Consider the following 20,334-nt stretch of genomic DNA (forward strand, 5'->3'; position numbering starts at 1 on the left):
CCCAACTGCCGCCTTTATCTCGCCTCCTAGAAGCCCTCGCTATTTTCCGCGAAATTTAAATCTTGGCCCTTACAATGTATTTACTCGTCGAAATCAAATTCGTAATCCGGGTCAGTAACATCTTCACCTGTCTCATTATCTGAAAATACACTTTCTAGATCTGATATTCGTGGTACTTTTGCGGGAGAAATCATGGTTTCTATGTTCTCTGACTCAGTTGTTGGTAGGTCAATTTCTAAAAGTTCCATGCCTTTTTGCAATTCTCCATTGATATATCCTGGGTAAACTTTTTTAAAATCTGACAAAAACTGCATTATTCTTAAACCAAGGTGATGTTTGTACTTGTCGAGATAATATTTGCGGTAAAAATATACTGCCATATATTGATTGAGAAGTTTTGAACTCCACCGGCAGATTAGTTCTTTCTTGAATCATCGGTTTTGGCCCTCTAAGTCATTGATGGTGTTAATAGGATTGTTTTTCTGAGCAAATTCCCCTACACGGTAGTTAGTTTCAAGATGCACAGCATTTGGAGATAAAAGTTTCTCCACTCCTTTGTACTGTTTTGCGCTGTCTGAGCAAATTCTTGAAGTGTTTGGATCAACATACTTTTTTATGTATGCATGGCCACAAATCTCTTTTACTTTTGCTATTAACACGAAAGAATATACCAGACTTGTCTTCTTTGCAATAAATACTAAAAACAATAATTGACTGCTGTTTGGTAACTCGTCCTCGATGGTACTTTCTTTTAGTTAAGAAAGTCTCGTCGAGCTGAATAGTCTTACCTGGATCTCCAATTTTGATATCGTGGTATGATGCAATAATCTCACAAACTTCTCTACAATAGCTATAATAATCGACAACAGTTTGGTTTGTTAAATCAGATGCCCTTGATTTTGACGTCATTCTTTCAAATGCTTAGTCACTTCAGTTACTTTCATTTTCATTACAAAACAAAAAATAATAGCAAAAATCTCGTAAATTTGCAAATGTGACAATGGGTTCCTTCTAAAAAAGTGGCACTTAAAGGGTTCACTGATTTTCTGCAATTTTTAGCGCCTTTTTTCTTCAGAGCTTTTGAAGAGCAACACCATCTCCAGCCAATTTTTTTGTCTTATTCTACAACTTTCATAGGCAAGTCACAACATGTAGGTGGTACTGAATTTCTGTTTGGAATCATTTCTAATTCTACCGCAAATTTGATGGAAACGTTTTCATTTTTAATTATCTTCTCAAATGAATGAAATAATGAAAAGTGTTCCAAATATGGATGCAGTTCTGGATGAACTTCACTCATGATGAATGAAGACTAACGAATTTCAAAAACCTTTTGACTACTTATATAACAAGTTAGGTTCGTTCCGTGAAAATACCTGTTACACTATTTTTCGTACAACGTTCAGAGATTCGTATCACAATTATATTTCTTTAATGATTTTTAGGGTTTACTTTTTTTATTTATAATTTTTATTCATATTATTAAGATTAGAAAATCATTTCTTAGCATCCTGTATAATAAAAAAAAATATTTGCATAATTTTTCTCCATAAACAGACGATTTTCGGAATAACGATTTTAAAGCGATTTTAAAAACAAAGAATCTGTGCTCGGCAATATTTTGTATGTAAGTCATCTTTTCAGGTCAAAATGGCTTCTGAGATTGTTTTACTATTTTTCCCATTTTCAGCGGTAAAAAGTACACAGGAAACCACCCTCAAAATCTTGTCGCCCCGGAAACCATAATATTGCCTTTGCAAATAAACCGCCATAATTAATTTTGTGGTCAACATTTTTGGATTTGGAGCCCAGATTCTGATTAAGATCACCTAAAAACATAATGAATTGTACTTTAGATTCAGTTACTGCTTTGTTAAATACCTGAAATATAATTACAAAAATATAAGCTAAAATCGACCATCTTGGTCTTTAACCCTTTCGCGTTGAACGCCGCATATATGCGGCATCCACTCGACGACCGCTGTGTACGGATGCAGCATATTCGCAGTATCCACGCCACGACTTCTGAGTACAAGCGACACATAAATATAGGCATTACATTAGAGTAATGATTGTTTTATTCAGCATATATATAGCTCCTATTTAAGACTTACAATAACATAGAAACCGCGCGCACTATGCATATTTTCGGCGCAAGATTCCGTTCAGTGTCGATACTTCGGCGGACGGGGTGCCGTAGTGAAAGGGTTAATGGGTTAAACGCCTTTTATAGCAATAGTAGCTATATCAAAGGAATTAATAATCACAATGGCATACGTCAGGACTCATTTGAATGAGAAAATTTTGTAATTTCATGTAGCGTGACTAAAATTAAGGAAAAAAATGCAGCACTGCTACAACATAACAAAAAGTATAAAAAACTATGTTTAAAGAGCTTCAATGTTATTTTCATCAGAATTTTGACGTGCTAGCTCGCTTTTGGCAACGGATTTAGATTCAGCAGGCAAAAAAAACCTGTGTAGAGTAATTTCGTAAACCAGATGAAACAGTTATTGCAAAATATTAAAAAAAATTTACCCATCCTTCAATTTCAGCTTAGATTCTGAATCGGCTATTTTGAATTTTCAAAAAGCCTAATGGCATTAACAAATAGACATTTCAACGAAAATTTGAAGATAGTGAAAACTATTTTATCTCAAAAATTGAAGTAGGCAGGGCGTTTGGCCGATTTAACAGAGAATGTCCCATATACATATACAGGGTGTCCAGGTCAATAATCGCATATTTCCATCCAAAGTAACTATTCACATATACAAGCCGCCGTATCCGTGTGATGTGACAAATGTTGTCACATCACACAGATACGCCGGTTGTATGTGTGAAAAATTACACTGGGTGGAAATATGAGATCACTGGTCCGGGTAACTATGACCAAACTGGGATATTTAGATAGAGGATGAAATTATGAATAAAAAAGTTCGAAATACTTTTAGGCTAGCACCCTTAATTAAAAAGTTATTAGAGCGATTAAAGATCCTCACTTATAATTGGGTTTGATCCGGCGAAGGATTCTATTGGCCGCGTTGCTAGTCCTTAAGTGCAAAGATTCCGTAAATGGTAAATTTAACACAAATACACGATTGTGGACACCCAGCTGGTCTGTGACAATTACCGAAAGTCGATTGGCCGAGTCTTGATCGTAAGCGCTATAAAAGCAATCAATATATAGAAACATTCTTGACAAAAGTCATAAGTTAAGATTGAAACTTTTTCAATTTACATTTAACAAGTTAAAAATTTATTTTTTCGAATTGTACATATTTTTACGGCGAAAAGAAGTCTAAACACAACATAAGTACGTAAAGTTTAGAGTAGAATTAACAGTTTCTTTTAATTATAAGACCGCTAAAAATAGTCGTAAATATATCATGTTTGGACTCATTTTCGTCGTAAAAATACGTATAATTCGAAAATATAAATTATATTATTAACTTGTTAAAGTAGTAGCCTAATAAATCGACCGATTTTGCAAGATATTTTTCGGGAATTTTTTTGACTATCTAAATGAAATGCAAAATATTTGAAAATTTTACATGTTATTAATACTACATTGAATTATACAAAAATATATTTTTTTCATTTTTACGATATTTTATTTAAATTATATGGGGTCAAAGAAGGTGAAAAAAAAGACGTGATGCTGGCCCGTGAGGTATCTCCAGTTAGGGTAATCGGAAACAAAAAAATGCAATAGATTATTGTTCAGTAGGATTGTCTTTTTGGCAGGAACCAGAAAAAATTAATTTAGTTGAAAAATACCAAAATGGTGGACTTCGAAAGAAAAAGGTATAATTCTTTGGTGTAAATTGTGTTGTAAATTGAAAAGTAATGGATGAAAAATAATGATTCTAGTTCCTGCCAGAATTACAGATGTGAAGAACAACCTGTAGAAATTTCAGCCCAATCGGTTCAATAGAAAATCTGTTATGCCTCGGGCCAATCGAGAAAACGTGGTTTCCAGAAAAACGCGTTTACAGTTTGGCTAAGAGAACTTTCATCCTCACATTAATCGTCGATCCCCGGTGCATACAACAAGCCTTTGGTCTCTTCATACGTGTCAAACATGGGTATATCTGGTTATATCCTTTCGTATATCAAAAGGTATACGAAACTCCAAGGAAATTTAAAAGTAATGAGTCATAATAGTGAAGAATAACCATTAGTAGCTGTCGCGCAACTTATAGCGTTCAATTATGCGGCGCTCTCGAATATATGGTATATCTTTGTTAATATTTTGTATATCGGCTTAAAATTTATACACCATATTCTCATGTTGGTATACTATCGAAATATGAAAAAAAAAACATTTTTTCGACCCAAACAACCAGACTACTGTCTTAAGTGTAAATTGCAAAAGTTTCTATCTTAACTTATGACTTTTGTGAAGAATGTTTCTATTTTGATTGTTTTTATAGCGCTTACACTCAAGACTCGGCCAATCGGCTTTCGGCAATTGTCACAAGGTCAACTGGGTTTGTCCACTACTCGTGTATTGGTGTTAGTATTATCATTTGCAGAATTTTTGCGCTTATGGGCTAGTAACGTGGCCCCAATAGAATCCTTCGCTTAATCAAACCCAATTATAAGCGAGGATCTTTAAGGGAATGCATTGCACGTTGAAAAAGTACTTCCAAATTATCTTCTACGATTTTAAAAATTTGAATATTTTCATAAGGACCAAATTGGCTGGTATTAATCTGCTTAATTAACGTAAAGGCTTAATTTTTTGATTAAAAAAAAATTTTTTAAATCGTATATTAATAATAATATTTTATTTCCCATCAATAATTTCGAAAAATGGAGCCTTTACGACGCTGCGCCAAACTGCAACGAGTAATTTGAGACTAAGAAGAACCAAATATTCCAATAAATGTAGATGACTTTTTGGAAATACTATTGTAGCGCAACAATGGCAAATTTGCAAATTTTTCCTTGTTGCGCTACAATAGTATTTCCAAAAAATCATCTACATTTATTGGAATATTTGGTTCTTCTTAGTCTCAAATTACTCGTTGAAGTTTGGCGCAGCGTCGTAAAGGCTCCCTTTTTCGAAATTATTGATGGGAAATAAAATATTATTATTAATATCCGATTAAAAACATTTTTTTTTTAATTCAAAAAATAAGCCTTTACGTTAATTAAGCATATCAATACCAGCCAATTTAGTCCCTATGAAAATATTCAAATTTCTAAAATTGCAGAAGATAATTTGAAAGTACTTTTTCGACGCGCAATGCATCCCCTTAATCGCTAATAACTTTTTAGTTAAGGTTGAACTGGAGTGTGATTCATTTTTTGTATTGTGACAACCTTGACTGTATATTTTCTCATTGTTCTATGCATACACCTACCAACTGCTGGCGACGAAAAATCTTACTAAATTAATACACTTTTTTCACGAATTATATAATATTTTAATATTTAATTGAATTTGTGATATGTTATCCGTTTTTGTGTATTACATGAGTAAATAAATTTTTTTAATTTTAACTTTAAATAAATTGACAAAAGTAGGCATGAGACTTGGCAATATAGTTTTACTGTCTTCCTTCAACTTGTTTGCCGTAGCATTTCTCTTTTATTCCTATTTCTGTTGTAATAACAAGCGAATTATGAACTCTAATGTAAAAATTTTAACCAATTTACTTGTAATTCATCAAATCGATGAAACAAAATTGGTTAAATAGAAGATAATTTCAACAGATCTTATAAAAAATATCAATGCGAAAAATGATCTAGCTCCTGTTGCTTCAATCGTATCTAAAGAAATTGTAAAAAAGAATATTGATGCCGGTTTGACAATAAATGATTTGAAAAAAATTTATACAAATAACGGTCATCAAGCTATCGCTGATTTGTTTTCAGAAAAAATAAAGCAAAAGTGCGCGTTAGCAAATCGTCAAATATTATTATAAAAGTAGTAAATCTTTTAGAAAAATTAGCAGAATAATATATTATTATGTTATAATAAGTCTGTTTGTATTAAAGCTTATTTAAACTTTTGTTTAAATAATGTTTTCCTCACTACTAAATTAAAAAGGTTTCTCTCTCTCTCTCTCTCTCTCAACATTACAAACAATTTTTTAAACCTTTTTCTTTCTTGCTTATATAAATTTATTAATCATGTTACCCACGAAGATAATTGACGGTTTACAAGTGGAAACGATAAGTGTTTTCAAACCGCGCGCATATACTCAGGTGATCAGCGGTGTTGCCAAATTTTCCATATGCAATTGTCAAAATCAGCGTCTGTATGACTTTAACTCTGAAAAACTTTTTTCCCTGCGACAATATCCTGCTGAAGTTTTTTGCATACGATTTAGAAATTCATATTTTACTTTATTCTAGTTTTTGAATTAAATCTCTTTATTACAAATTCCTTTTCTATCAGAAATAAGAGTGATGATTGAAGTGTTTCCATAAGAATCTATGTATTTTCAGTCATCTTTGAAAAATAATTACTCGAATTCTAGCGACCAGATCTTGCTTAAATTTAACTGACATAACAAAATAGTATGTACAATACATATACAAATTTTTATTTAATTCTCTTTATTCAATCCTCATTCCAGTTCAACCTTAAGGGTGCTAGCCTAAAAGTGTTTTGAACTTTTTTACACAGGCTTTCACCCACTATCCGAATATCCCAGTTTGGCCATAGTTAACCAGACACCCTGTATATTAATGTATATTAAAAAAAATGATTTTTTGATCATTTTACACTGTTCTTTTCTTTAAAGTTAGTTCATACAGCAAAAACATCTTATAGACATTTTTTAATCATCTTTTAACCAACTTACTGATTAAACTTGTCTTTAAAGCGATGTGCTGTTTAGGAACAACTTTGTAAGTATTACATCAATTTTAATACTATCAAAATTCATTTAGATAAAAAAGAATAAATGTTATTTCTAATGTAATATTACTAAATTAAAAATGACTTGCCTGCTAATTTTATACATGACTCTCGCAGCTGATGTGACTGCTGATATTGCGATCTTCATTAATAATTTATTATTACACATTAAACTTTAGAGGTAATTCTGTGTATTATTAAATTACAGCGAGTTTGCAGAAATTTTTTTTATGAAAATAAAGCCTCTTCTCTTTATTTTATTATAATTTTATAAGATAATATGGATAAGAATTTTTTAAAAAGCCGTACTTCCTATTTGGAAAGTTTTTCAGGAAATAACATTAACTTTTTATGACTGTGATTAGAGAAAAGCACTTCAGTATTTGTATTTAATATCCCTTTATATTATAAGGAACATTAAAAGCATACACACACAATTAACAAATATTTCTCTATTTTTTTAACCATAGTGATAAGAAGTTTTATTGTCTCCTTACAATTTTTCCAAATGTGTGATATATGTTTTTAGAAAATATGTAACGATATCAGTTTTAAGATAAAAATAAATAAAACATACATTTTGTTAATAGTTTGAATACCTTAAAAGATAACTTATAAGTTTCAATTATCTTAGCAGTTTTTATCGATTAATATACTCCTGACATTAGTCCACTTACATTAATGCTTAACGTAGGTCTCCCATTGGTAATGTTGTAACAATCAACCTTAATCGTCAAACTGAAAGTTATTATTATAATTACACTGTTTTGCAACTTATGGCATAGAACATAGTTCCATCTAAGGTAGATCAACAATACTATACTGACAGAATCATTATTTTTTATTAAGAGAAGAAATTTGGGAGGAGCTCAAAGTGAATGTACACAATATTGTACACAGATTCTTAGAGAATAAACAAGAAAAATTATGTTAGGACTTTTTTCTTAATAGTCATAAGACCACAAACATTTGAATTTACGCTTTAAAATGGGATATTTAGTATTAAATTAAAAATTAAGTACCAATCTGCTAATAGTAAAGTAGTCAAAGTTTATATATTGATTTTATACGTTTCTAGCAACAGCCTGCTATAACAGAGGAAATGGTTGAAGCTCTATACAGCTCTAACGAAAAAGAACAGGAAGCTGCAACTCAAAAATTCAGAAGGCTGTTATCCAAAGAGCCAAATCCTCCAATAGATGAAGTTATAAAAACTGGTATAGTTCCCCGATTTGTGGAATTTTTAAAAAATGATACAAATTGTACTTTACAGGTTAGTAGTAAGCATATAAGATATTTAAATGCTCCGTTCTCAATTTTATTCGCTTTATCAATGTTTAATTTCGCTTGACTTCAAAATATAACAAAGTAGATGTATCTGTAGATCCTTTAAACATTTAACATTAGATTTTGGCAGTAATTTAAATGTACCAATTTCTATCGAAATCAGTAATTTTTATTGGTACTGGTAGAAATGACAATAAATAATCCCACAAAAAACAGACTTCGTTAGTAAAAAAAAAAGACGGCAAGTACATAAATAATATAGTGAAATAATGTTTACAATTAAGAAAATTAGTGAAATCCAAATGTTAGGCAAGTATATATTTTTATCATGGCAAAAGTTGAAATTTTGAAAAAAATAGTAACACAAAAAAGTTACTTGCCGGGCCCGTAATTTTCATACGTAAGTCGCTATCTTACAATACAAGCGTTGCTTCTCATAATTTCAAAATGTGGTTATTTTATGCCATTGCGTACAACTGGCCCGGCAAGTAATTTTTTGTGTTACTATTTTTTTCAAAACTTCAACTTTTGCCATGATAAAAATATATACTTGCCTAACATTTGGATTTCACTAATTTTTTTAATTGTAAATATTATTTCACTATATTATTTATGTACTTGCCTTCTTTTTTTTACTGACGAAGTCTGTTTTTTTGTGGGATTTCATAACGTTTTTTAAGAATATAGTAGTTAAAATACTTCTAAATCCACCTTTTTCTTAGGTGTTACTCTCACTATCAACTTTGCATTATGGCTCTTTCTCTGGTAAACTTGTGTCATTTATATATTCATTTTATTAATATAAACTGTAAAATATATACCAGTTAATGCAATGGAAACCTCTGTTTTTTAGGTATACTGCTTTCAGTTTCCTAAATTTATACGATGTATGCTTTATTACTTATGAAATATTGAAATCATAAATTCTTTTCATATTTACACATCTACATGATTTTATTATAATTTTCATTGACTATTTGATTTATATTTCTAATATTTTATGTCCAAAAGGACCTGCAAGCCCTTCATTCTCAAGAATATGCTTAGAAATTCATCCCTTTTTCTATCATTTTCTTAACTGGTACTCACAATATCAACTTTGAATTATGGCTTCTTTTCAAGCAAACTAGTGATATTCATATTTTTCTCTCATTAATATAAACTAGGAAATACACCAATTAATACTATAGAGAAGCCTCTCCTCTTTTTTAGATGTACAGATTTCAATTTCCTAAATACATTCACTCTATGCCTTATCACATGTAGAATATTGCAATAATGAATTCTTTTCATATTTACACATCTACATGATTTTATTATAATTTTCATCAACTGTGGTTTCTAATTCTAAAATTGTATGCCTAAAATCACCTGTATGCCCTTCATATTCAAGGATTTTCTTATAAATAAACTCATTTTTCCACAATTTTATGAGCTGTTACTTTCAACATCAACATTGCATTATTGCACTTTCTCGAGCAGACTATTGCCATTTATATTTTCTTTTGATTAATATAAACTAGAAAATACACCAATTAATGCAATGGAAGCCTTTTGTTTTAGGTATATTGCTTTCAAATTCCCAAATTTATTCACCGTATGTTCTATCACATGGAAAATATTGAAATGATGACTTCTTTTCATTGTTTCATTTCTAGATGATGTTATCATCATATTTATTATTTAATTGACTTATGTATTTCAAAGAGTTTATACCCAAAATCACCTGCAAGCCTTTCACTATTTAGAATTGGCTTCCTTTTTTTTTTTCATTTCTCCACCTTTTCCTTAGGTTTAACTCTCAATATTAACTTAGCATTATGGCTCTTACTATGGCAAACTGATATAATTTCTGATTTCTTATATTTAATATTACAACTCAAGCCTGCACAATGACACAATAAAAACGTTATTATAATTCAATCTGAAATAAAATCTCACTAAGTTCCAAAATATATATTACATATATTATAAAACTCAATGTTATACTTATAAGAAATTAAATAATTTTTTTGCAGATAATAATAATTTCTTTCTATTCTGATTAGGGAAGCGTAGATAAATATTGGGTTTTAATACTTTTTTTATATTATAATTGATTATTAAGTAACGATTAGCAAATATTCATCTACTTTCCTTTAATCGTAGTAATAAGAAAGTTTTATTGTCTCCTGGATAATTGTTTGTATATATGATATAACTTATCGGACAGTTAAATTGCACATCAGTTTAAAGAAAAAACAGTTAAACATGCATTTTCTTAATGATTTCAACACCTGGAAGTTTAGCATATGATTTTCAAATACCTTAACAATTTCTTGCAATTAATATGCTCCTGATAATCACTGATGCACATAAATGTTGAAAGTATACATCTTCTTCGCACAGTGTTGAAAATATGTAAATGTTAATTTTACTTCACCAAGTCAGCTCTATTCTCAACAATTCAAATAGAAATGTTCTATTTTAAATTATCTGAAAAAGAAATTTCACAAAGTACCACAAAGTATACAAACATCCTGTATTATAAAATATAATGTTATACTTATCTAATAATTGTCAATTCCTTATGTCATTATTATTCGAATATATTTGTCATTTTAAAAATTAAACTCATTCACTAACATAATAATGAACATTCTCACTGCATTAAATATACATAACCTTACATTACTATTGACAGTTAACAAGTCGCCGGATTAGTTATATCGATTACATCGATTTATTTGCAAGTTCACAACTATAGTTTCGTCGTTGAGTATAGTTTGTTGGAAGCGATGTGAAAATGACGTCACTTTCCTTAGCGGCCAACTTCTCAGCCCGAGACATACAGAATCAGCCTAGGACATCCACTCGGGAAGAAAGAAGGGAGAAGAATTTCAACTTCGGCATATACAGGGTGTAACGAAACGACCGCCTTTTCTCGTAACTGGAGGTTCGGGGTGACCATCCAAATGCACGTGTAAAATTTTGTTCGAATCGTTCAAGGGGTTTAAAAGTTATTTCCATTTAAAACTCACCCTTTTTCGGTCCTTTTCGAACGACTTTAACTGTGCATAATAAAGTGGAGAAAGTGAAAAAACAATTGACGAACACCCCACTAGAATGTAAAAATTATCGATCGCGCGCGATAATACATTTGCTATTTATTTCATTAATTTGGCTATTAGATTAATTTTAAAAATAGCAAAATCCTTTTCATTACAATTCCAAATCAATTCAATACAAGTATCATTGACTGAATTGATGGAAAGAGGGAGAAGATAGAATGAAAAGGAAAGTATCAAAAGCTAAGATGTCACGCGACTGCACTGATAATTTAATAGGAAACACATCAAGGCATTTTCTTTCTACAAACGAAGGTAAAAAGAATTATTTAAAATCAATTCATTGATGATAGAAAAAATTAAACTTACCCATTATTGTTCTCCAAGTTCCTTTACACCGAAGTTTTTGAAAAAGCTTCAAACTGGCTCCTCGATGATTTCCAGAATGCACACTTTCATTGATTTTGCATTTAAGAACTCGCGAATTTAAGCAAATTAGGTGTTAACCTACGTTTCTTCAAAACACCGGTTAATTTGACACTTTTTGAACTGTTTGAAGTAGGCTGAAAAGAGAGACACAGAGAGATAGAATAATCAATAATTCGTTTCGACCACTCTTAATCACCCTACTTCAAACAGTTCAAAAGTGTCAAATTCTCTAGTGTTTTGAAGAAACGTAGGTTAATACCTAATTTGTTTAAATTCACAAGTGTTTAAATGCAAAATCAGTGATAGTGTGCTTTCTGGAAATCATCGAGGAGCCAGTTTGAAGCTTTTTCAAAAACTTCGATTTAAAGGAACTTGCAGAACATTTAATGGGTGAGTTTAGTTTTCTCCTTCATCAATGTATTGATTTTGAATCATTCCCTTTAGCTTCGTTAGTAGAAAGAGAATGCCCTCATGCATTGTCTATTAAGTTATCATTGCGCTCGCGCGATATCTTAGCTTTTGATACTTTCCTTTACATTGCGTCAACTCGCTCTTTCCATCAAATCAGTCAATGATGCTTGTACTGAATTGAATTGGAATTGTAATATAAAGGATTTTGTTATTTTTAAAATTAATCTAATAGCCAGATTAAAGAATTAAATAGCAAAAGTATTACCGCACGCGATCGATAATTTTAACATTCTAGCTGGGTGCTCATCAATTGTTTTTCACTTTCTCCACTTTCCATTATGCAGTTAAAGTCGTTCGAAAAGGACTGAAAAAGGGTGATTTTTAAATAGAAATAACTTTTAAACCTCTTGAACGATTCGAACGAAATTTTACACGTGCACTCAGTTTGTCACCCCGAACCTCCAGTTACGAGAAAAGGCGGTCGTTTCGTTACACCCTGTATATAGCTAACAGAGTATGAGATCTCTGGATTACGTGAACCGATTTTAATATTTATAGGCTCAAATGAAAGGTTTTTCAAAACCATTTTAAGTAAAGCTTTACTTAAATCATGACAATTGATCATTCATAGAAATAAATCGGTTTAAAAATTGGGACGGCAAAACTTGCTGTATAAGTACACGGTAGTGCTCGGCGGTATAGACATGTCATTTTCTACTTTTATATGTACTTGCCGTCGAGACACTACCGTGTCTCTTGATTCCTCATAAAATCGCCTATAAAGTTCACCTTTTGTGATTTCTTTAATTGCAATATTACTCATTCATATTAAAAAAAAACATTACGTTAAACTAAGTTTTAGCACCTAATAGTTTTCAATGGTTGTAATTGTTCAATCTTAATGATATTTTACAAAAAGCTACTTTAACCTATTAGCAATAAGTGTGCAAAACCCTACCCTTGTACATGTAATAGTTTTTGCATAATTGAAAAGTTAATTAATAATTCGACAATACTTTGAATGATTGCACAGACTAATGCAAGCACTCAAAATTATCCTCGATTTTTTATGCAATAAAGGGAGCCTAAATAACATTATTCTGCAAGAATTTGTTGATAATTGTTATTTTTGCGGCTACCAAGATTTTTTAAAGAAAATTTGAATTATTTTATTTGTTAATTAAGCCTGCCAGCAAGCGAATTATCAATATATTCAAAATTCGAAGACAACCTAAAGAAAGCGCTTGAAAAAAGGCATATTTCTAAAAAAACAACATCAAAATATATTTTGCAGATTTTTTGTAACAATGCCTCAAAGTCTTGATTGGTTTATGGCGGTAATATGCCATGTAGAGACATTTTTAAAAGTGCAATAGGTAGGTCATATCATATAGCATTATAATCCCAAATGCTGATTAAATAAATTATGAGCTTTTTTAAAAATTTTAAAATTAAAGTCCTCCCGACCGACCGAAATATGTAGCGTGCTCAGCCAAGCGCAGTGGTGGGGATAACAGATGACAGTGGAGCTAAACTCGACTGCGCGACTTCAAAATAAAGGCGCGCAATAAAAATTAAATATCTCGGTTTCTAGGCAATTTAAATTGATGATTTTTTTTAATTTTGTACGACAGAAAGAATACAACGCATTGGCGGGCTTAATTTTTATCTACCTCCAAACATTCTGGCGATACGAGATGGGTTACACATTGAAAAATTTTGTACATCGCTAATATTTAATTAAAGCAAATCTATACAAAATATTATAACAATTTTCCCTTCAACTAATTGATTAATATCATCAGGCACTTATTGGACCCTCTCAAAATTCCCAAGAGTGCTATAAAAACCCTACGGCAGAACTTTTAGCTTCACACATGATAGGGATCGGAGCCGATCATTTCAGGTATACGGAAAAATATGAAAAATGTATTTATTGCTTTATGGAAGAAATAGGATTTTTCGAAATGATTGTTAGAGTTACATATAATATGCAAATATCTATTATACATTTATTAGTGACATTAGTGACATATTAATTAAATATAACGGGTTCTTTTACATGGTTCCTCCTCAATGTATAATAGATATAATTTACATGTGATATGTAACTCTAACAATCATTTCGAAAAATCCTATTTCTTCCATAAAGCAATAAATACATTTTTCATATTTTTCCGTATACCTGAAATGATCGGCTCCGATCCCTATCATGTGTGAAGCTAAAAGTTCTGCCGTTGGGTTTTTATAGCACTCTTGGGAATTTTGAGAGGGTCCAATAAGTGCCTGATGATATTAATCAATCAGTTGAAGGGAAAATTGTTATAATATTTTGTATAGATTTGCTTTAATTAAATATTAGCGATGTACAAAATTTTTCAATGTGTAACGCATCTCGTATCGCCAGAATGTTTGGAGGTAGATAAAAATTAAGCCCGCCAATGCGTTGTATTCTTTCTGTCGTACAAAATTAAAAAAAATCATCAATTTAAATTGCCTAGAAACCGAGATATTTAATTTTTATTGCGCGCCTTTATTTTGAAGTCGCGCAGTCGAGTTTAGCTCCACTGTCATCTGTTATCCCCACCACTGCGCTTGGCCGAGCACGCAACATATTTCGGTCGGTCGGGAGGACTTTAATTTTAAAATTTTTAAAAAAGCTCATAATTTATTTAATCAGCATTTGGGATTATAATTCTATATGATATGACCTACCGATTGCACTTTTAAAAATGTCTCTACATGGCATATTACCGCCATAAGCCAATCAAGACTTTGAGGCATTGTTACAAAAAATCTGCAAAATATATTTTGATGTTTTTTTTTTTAAACATGCGTTTTTTCAAGCGCTTTCTTTAGGTTGTCTTCGAATTTTGAATATATTGATAATTCGCTTGCTGGCAGGCTTAATTAACAAATAAAATAATTCAAATTTTCTTTAAAAAATCTTGGTAGCCGCAAAAATAACAATTATCAACAAATTCTTGCAGAATAATGTTATTTAGGCTCCCTTTATTGCATAAAAAATCGAGGATAATTTTGAGTGCTTGCATTAGTCTGTGCAATCATTCAAAGTATTGTCGAATTATTAATTAACTTTTCAATTATGCAAAAACTATTATATGTACAAGGGTAGGGTTTTGCACACTTATTGCTAATAGGTTAAAGTAGCTTTTGTAAAATATCATTAAGATTGAACAATTACAACCATTGAAAACTATTAGGTGCCAAAACTCAGTTTTACGTAATGTTTTTTTTTTAATTTGCATGAGTAATATTGCAATTAAAGAAATCACAAAAGGTGAACTTTATAGGGGATTTTATGGTGAATAAATTATTCTCAGTAAAATTTTCACGAAAAACCGTTAGTTTTTGAGATAATCGCAAATGTTTGGAGAAAAATGCAGCTTTTTCGCGATTTTTTTTACATTTTTCTTTATAACTAAAGAAGCACACCTTTCTGCGCGCGAGCATGATAGCATCTTCTTCCTGACACGTTTCCCGACCGATTAAAATTTTTTTAGACCTCTATCTCTTACATCCAGTCAAAACGTTAATTTGCCTGGACTACTACTATTTGCCGCAAAAATGAATTTGCGACAAGAATGTTACAAAAGAAAGGCCAGTTGTTAGTAGGCTACTAGAATGTTTAGAAGATTCTGAGGAATTAAAACTTGTATGAAGGGATTGAGAAATCTAACGTAAACTTCTTTTCATCTGAAGATACGTTAGCTCTGTTTACCTCTCTAAATATGACGAAGTCATAATTCTCAATTTTACGAAGCGTTACAATGAAAGCTGGGTCCAAAATTTTCCCCTCTTATTATCAAGTTAGAGAGACTATAAAGAAATGTTATACTGAAAGAGGCGTGTTAACTGAATTGGGAGGAAGCATTCCTCTTCAAGCTCTTTTAGACCATACAGTCGAAAGAATTTGATCTATTATCCCTATAGATAAAAATACAGCTCCGAGAATTATAATTTAGAATTTATTTTAAAATGGGGACGTGATGTATGTGGATCTTATAGTTATTGTGTCAATGAGTAACCTGTTTCATTAAATAATGATACAACAGTAGATGATTCAGTATTGTACCTAACTACAATAGTCCTTATCTGATTAATTCATGCAAATGATTCATTGATTGTTTAGGAAAGTTTAAGCCCATCGTCCATGAACCTTTGTAGACCTATGAAGTTCACGTTTTGTCAAGAAACTCCCGAAATAGTCCGACAAGAAAATACACGAATGGAATCGGAAAGTGTTTCATTAACTCCTACATACCTTAATAATATAACAGTTAAATATAAACTTTACATGACCATAGTTGATGAAAAATAAAACAATAAATGTTATTACTGACACAAGCTCAATCATGTGTTGCTATACAGGGTGCATGTGTATCAGCAATGAGATGATTTTAATGTTAACCACATATTCTTGGGGATAAACTAAGTCGAAAAGTCCTATACTATAAGGTCCAGAAAAGCATCATTGCTGAGATAAATCAATTTTAAACCGATAAATCAGGGCTTTGATTCAACTGAAAAATTACTTTACTTTCACTTTCGTTGATAGTTTCCTTTCAAAAAACAAATTAAGTTTATACTTCTCGACCGTTCTGTATTGCCGTACATGTACACATACACGCACGCATCTACGCCGATTATTAATATTACCTCCTAATATCTTACATTCCTGATTCTGGTGCTGATGAAATTTGTTTTTTGCCTTTTTTTAAAAGGATCCTCAATAACACCCATTTGATTGAAAAGTCTGGGGAATAATACGGCATTATTTGTAGATTAATATTAAAGCCGTTTTATCTTTTAGGTGAAGTGCCGTATGACATTCTATCTAATAAGGTAGTCAAAAATAAGTATTATATTAAAAAAATGATTATAAGACATTTTGTTTTTTTAGTTTTTGAAAATCTTACTGTTTTATCAGATAGAGCAGTTGCCTAGATCAATGGAAGCGTAAAATTACTCAAAAATAGATTCTCAAGTAAGACTATAGTCTTCTATGGAAATTTTGACCTAAGTGACGAGTTTGAGAAATTCCTTTAAGAATAAATAAGCCTTCCTCCATTCTTCGAAAGGACAAGTCAAAAAATGGAGAATGTTTTCTTTATGCCGTAGTTTATCCATACTTTTTGCCTAGTACTTTTTACATAGTGTCTGCCTGAATAGACTTGCCAGTAAAATTAGTCAATTGCTAGATCAGATTCTAGTTTATAATGACTAGAGGATGGCATGATCTTAAACTAAATATTTACCAACTTATCAAGAGGTAATTGTAATAAAAGAAAGAGGAAAGTACATAAGTATTTTCCAACTTATCTAGAATCTTCTTGTACCTAAGAGCGTGCAAAAGCTATGAATAATAATCTACGGCATTAACAAAAATTTATACTTAACTTTGTGTTTTGTATTTCGTAAAATGAAAAAGCCCTATTTTTTCTTAAAGGGATCCTTTAGGCTTTAGGCTTAAGCCGAAATTTCGAGACAAAACTATGGCATTGCTTGTGTGAAAACTGATTTTTAAAGTCATTTTACTTTTTCAATAATGTAGCAATCTGTTCTATGTAATACAACAGTAAGATTCTCAAAAAGCGAATAAGATTTTCTTCAAATCGCTTTTTAAATATAATTCTTATTTTTTAATAACCTTAGAGTATTTCATATGTCGCATCACCGAAAAGATAAAACGACTTGAAAATTAATCTACAAATAATACCGTATCATTCTTCAATCTTTTCAACTAAATAGATGCTGTCGAGGATCCTTTTAAAAATAGGTAGAAAATAAATTTCATCGGTACCAAGACCAGAAATGTAAGACATTAAGAGGTAATATTAATAATCGGCGTAATTGCGTGCGTGCGTGCGTGCGTGAGTGTGCGTGTACGACCAATACGGAACGGTGGAGAAGTACAAAATTCTTTTGTTTTCTGTAAGGGAACTGTCAAAGAAAGTAGAAGTAAAGTAATTTTTCCGTTGAATCAAATCCCTGATTTATAGGTTTAAAATTGATTTATTTCAGCAATAATGCTTTTACGGATGTCATACAATAGGACTTTTCTACTTAGTTTATCCTCAAAAATATGTGGTTAAAATTAAAAACATCGTTTCTGTTACACCCTGTATATATTGTAACTTGGTAAAACGTTACTAAGCATATTGCTTCTCCCCACTTCCCCCTGAGTAAGAATAAATACCCAAAGTTCCGAATTATCTACGTTGCGTATAGTGCACAGATGCGCAGCGTTATCTGACTCGGCGTAGCAAGGAGTCCGTGAGGTCGCACATGACCTTCCGTTGTAAATCTTTACGTCCCTTTTTTCTAACTACTGTATGCGAGAGAAAAATTTCCTGTATGTCGGTTATGTAGTTTCCTAAAATAATAGTATTGTAACTGCCGCACACAAGAGAAGAGTAAATGGTTTAGGAATTAGTATAGAAGCGTGCATGTGTAATATTATCCATCTTCTCTATTTTCCCCCTTTCCATATCCCTGCCCTTTTTATATTTCCCCGTTCCGCCGTAGCACTAGTTCACCGGCGCTAGCAGTCCCGGCACACAAGCGTTCAAAGTCTGCGCCACCAAGAGCAGCACTACCGCTTCATCTCCACGCAGTGCTGCCAACCCAGTTTCATACCGAATTCCGGAATGGACCGGAACAAGGATCGATATTGACAATTGATAGGATTATTGGATGACGCCACCGAGCATCTATCAATCACGACAATTGATTGGCGATTATGTAAACGAGGATGACTTGGAATTGGATAATGAAGAGAACAAGGATCACTTCTTGTTACGCCGTGCCTAAGACTGGTCCATCGACCGGTTCCGCTACCGTGCTGTACAATATCGCTGTGGCGCCGATATTGTGAGGAGCTTTCTGAGATCAACCGATTTGGGTCGTCTACTTGTGTCGCCGTTGAATACTGTGATTGCTATCTATTCCGAAGACCAGCGAGGCTTTAGCCGGTATTACCTCTCCCATTTTCCCTGATTCACACTTTTTTCGCCTTTCGTTCCATTTCCTATTTTGCCCCTTTTTCCCAACCCTTCCGCTCTCATCTCTCTTTCTGCCCCATTGCGTGTTGACCGCTTGTGCGCATGTGAATAAGATGACCAAATTGCATGATAAGTGTGCGTGCGTCTTGGCAAGGCTACCCTTTATTTTATATATATAAATTCCCCGCTTTTATCTCCCCGGTCCGTAGATATTTGTGAATAAAGTACGTGTCCTATATTTTGTAACGTTGATTTTGTTTATTTCTTGAATAGTCGGTTTGGGACTAATAAATTAATAGGTCCCCGGTTATAATATATATATATATATATATATTGTAATTTGGCGAAATAATAACAGCCCGGAAAATTTGAAGAACTCAAATTTATTTAATAAATTTTACCACGATAACAAGAACAAGATACATTGGGGTCACCCTGCCAAATCCCAAGCAAACTTATTATACACAACAACCAAGTTGCTCACACGCACACGGAATAGGGAAGCAAGGGGAATAAGGGTGGTAGGGGGAGAAAAAGGGGTCACGCGGGTGGACGGAACGTAAGCGGGAGAAGGGCGGAAATAGGGAAAAAGGCAAGAGGCATCACCGGCAGCACTTCCATAGGACCTCAATCAGGCAGCAATCCCAAAATTGGCGGCAGCACAACTAAACAAACCGACCTGGTTGATCTAAGGATGCTCCTTACAGATAGGTCCCACAGCGAGAGTACAGCATGGTAGCGGAAAGGACAGCACGGTTGATCGGTAGAGCGGCGTAACAAGAAGTGACCTTTTTCCTTCTCTTCCTCCGAACTATCCAGTTCCGACCATTCCTTATTTGCATAAGACGCCAAACAATTGACCTGATTATAGGTGACAGGGGACGTTAACCTTTTAAAGGGGGAAATACAATTAGACGTGAAAAAATTTATCACTTTTTAAGATTTTTTTTTAATGAAAAATAATAACACTAAAGTAATGAAACTTCAGAACCATATAGAGCATTTATTTAAGTATACAAAAATATATTTTTTTTTATTTTGCAACAAAATGGCCGGAGCTGTGATACAAGATCTGCAGTGGTAGCAAAAAACCGGTGTGCAACATTGCTACCTGTAGCTATCATCTGCAATCAAAACAACAATATTTACTTATTCACAACATATATAGTTTCTATATGACGTTGGCAAAAATTAAAAAATTGCAGTTTTTTAAAAATTATGTGCTTTTAAAACAAAAAGACAATTATGCGGACAAATT

At 32.2% G+C, this 20,334-nt stretch overlaps 1 protein-coding gene across 2 annotated transcripts in view; it reads left to right on the top strand.

The window, feature by feature from the left end:
* The window catches only part of Kap-alpha1 (karyopherin alpha1), a 183,310-nt gene that overhangs the window by 33,790 nt on the left and 129,186 nt on the right, over positions 1 to 20,334 (top strand). For both annotated transcript variants that reach the window (XM_066734640.1, XM_066734639.1), the window contains one exon: positions 7,956 to 8,150. In XM_066734640.1, the coding sequence (XP_066590737.1) occupies positions 7,980 to 8,150 (171 nt within the window). In that variant the 5' untranslated portion in view covers positions 7,956 to 7,979. The remainder of the gene's footprint in view (positions 1 to 7,955; positions 8,151 to 20,334) is intronic.

The sequence above is a fragment of the Prorops nasuta genome, unplaced genomic scaffold (genome assembly GCF_024137725.1).
Source record: "Prorops nasuta isolate Cenicafe-Biocafe unplaced genomic scaffold, Cenicafe_Pnas_1.2 PNAS00013, whole genome shotgun sequence".
NCBI classification, from domain to species: domain Eukaryota; kingdom Metazoa; phylum Arthropoda; class Insecta; order Hymenoptera; family Bethylidae; genus Prorops; species Prorops nasuta.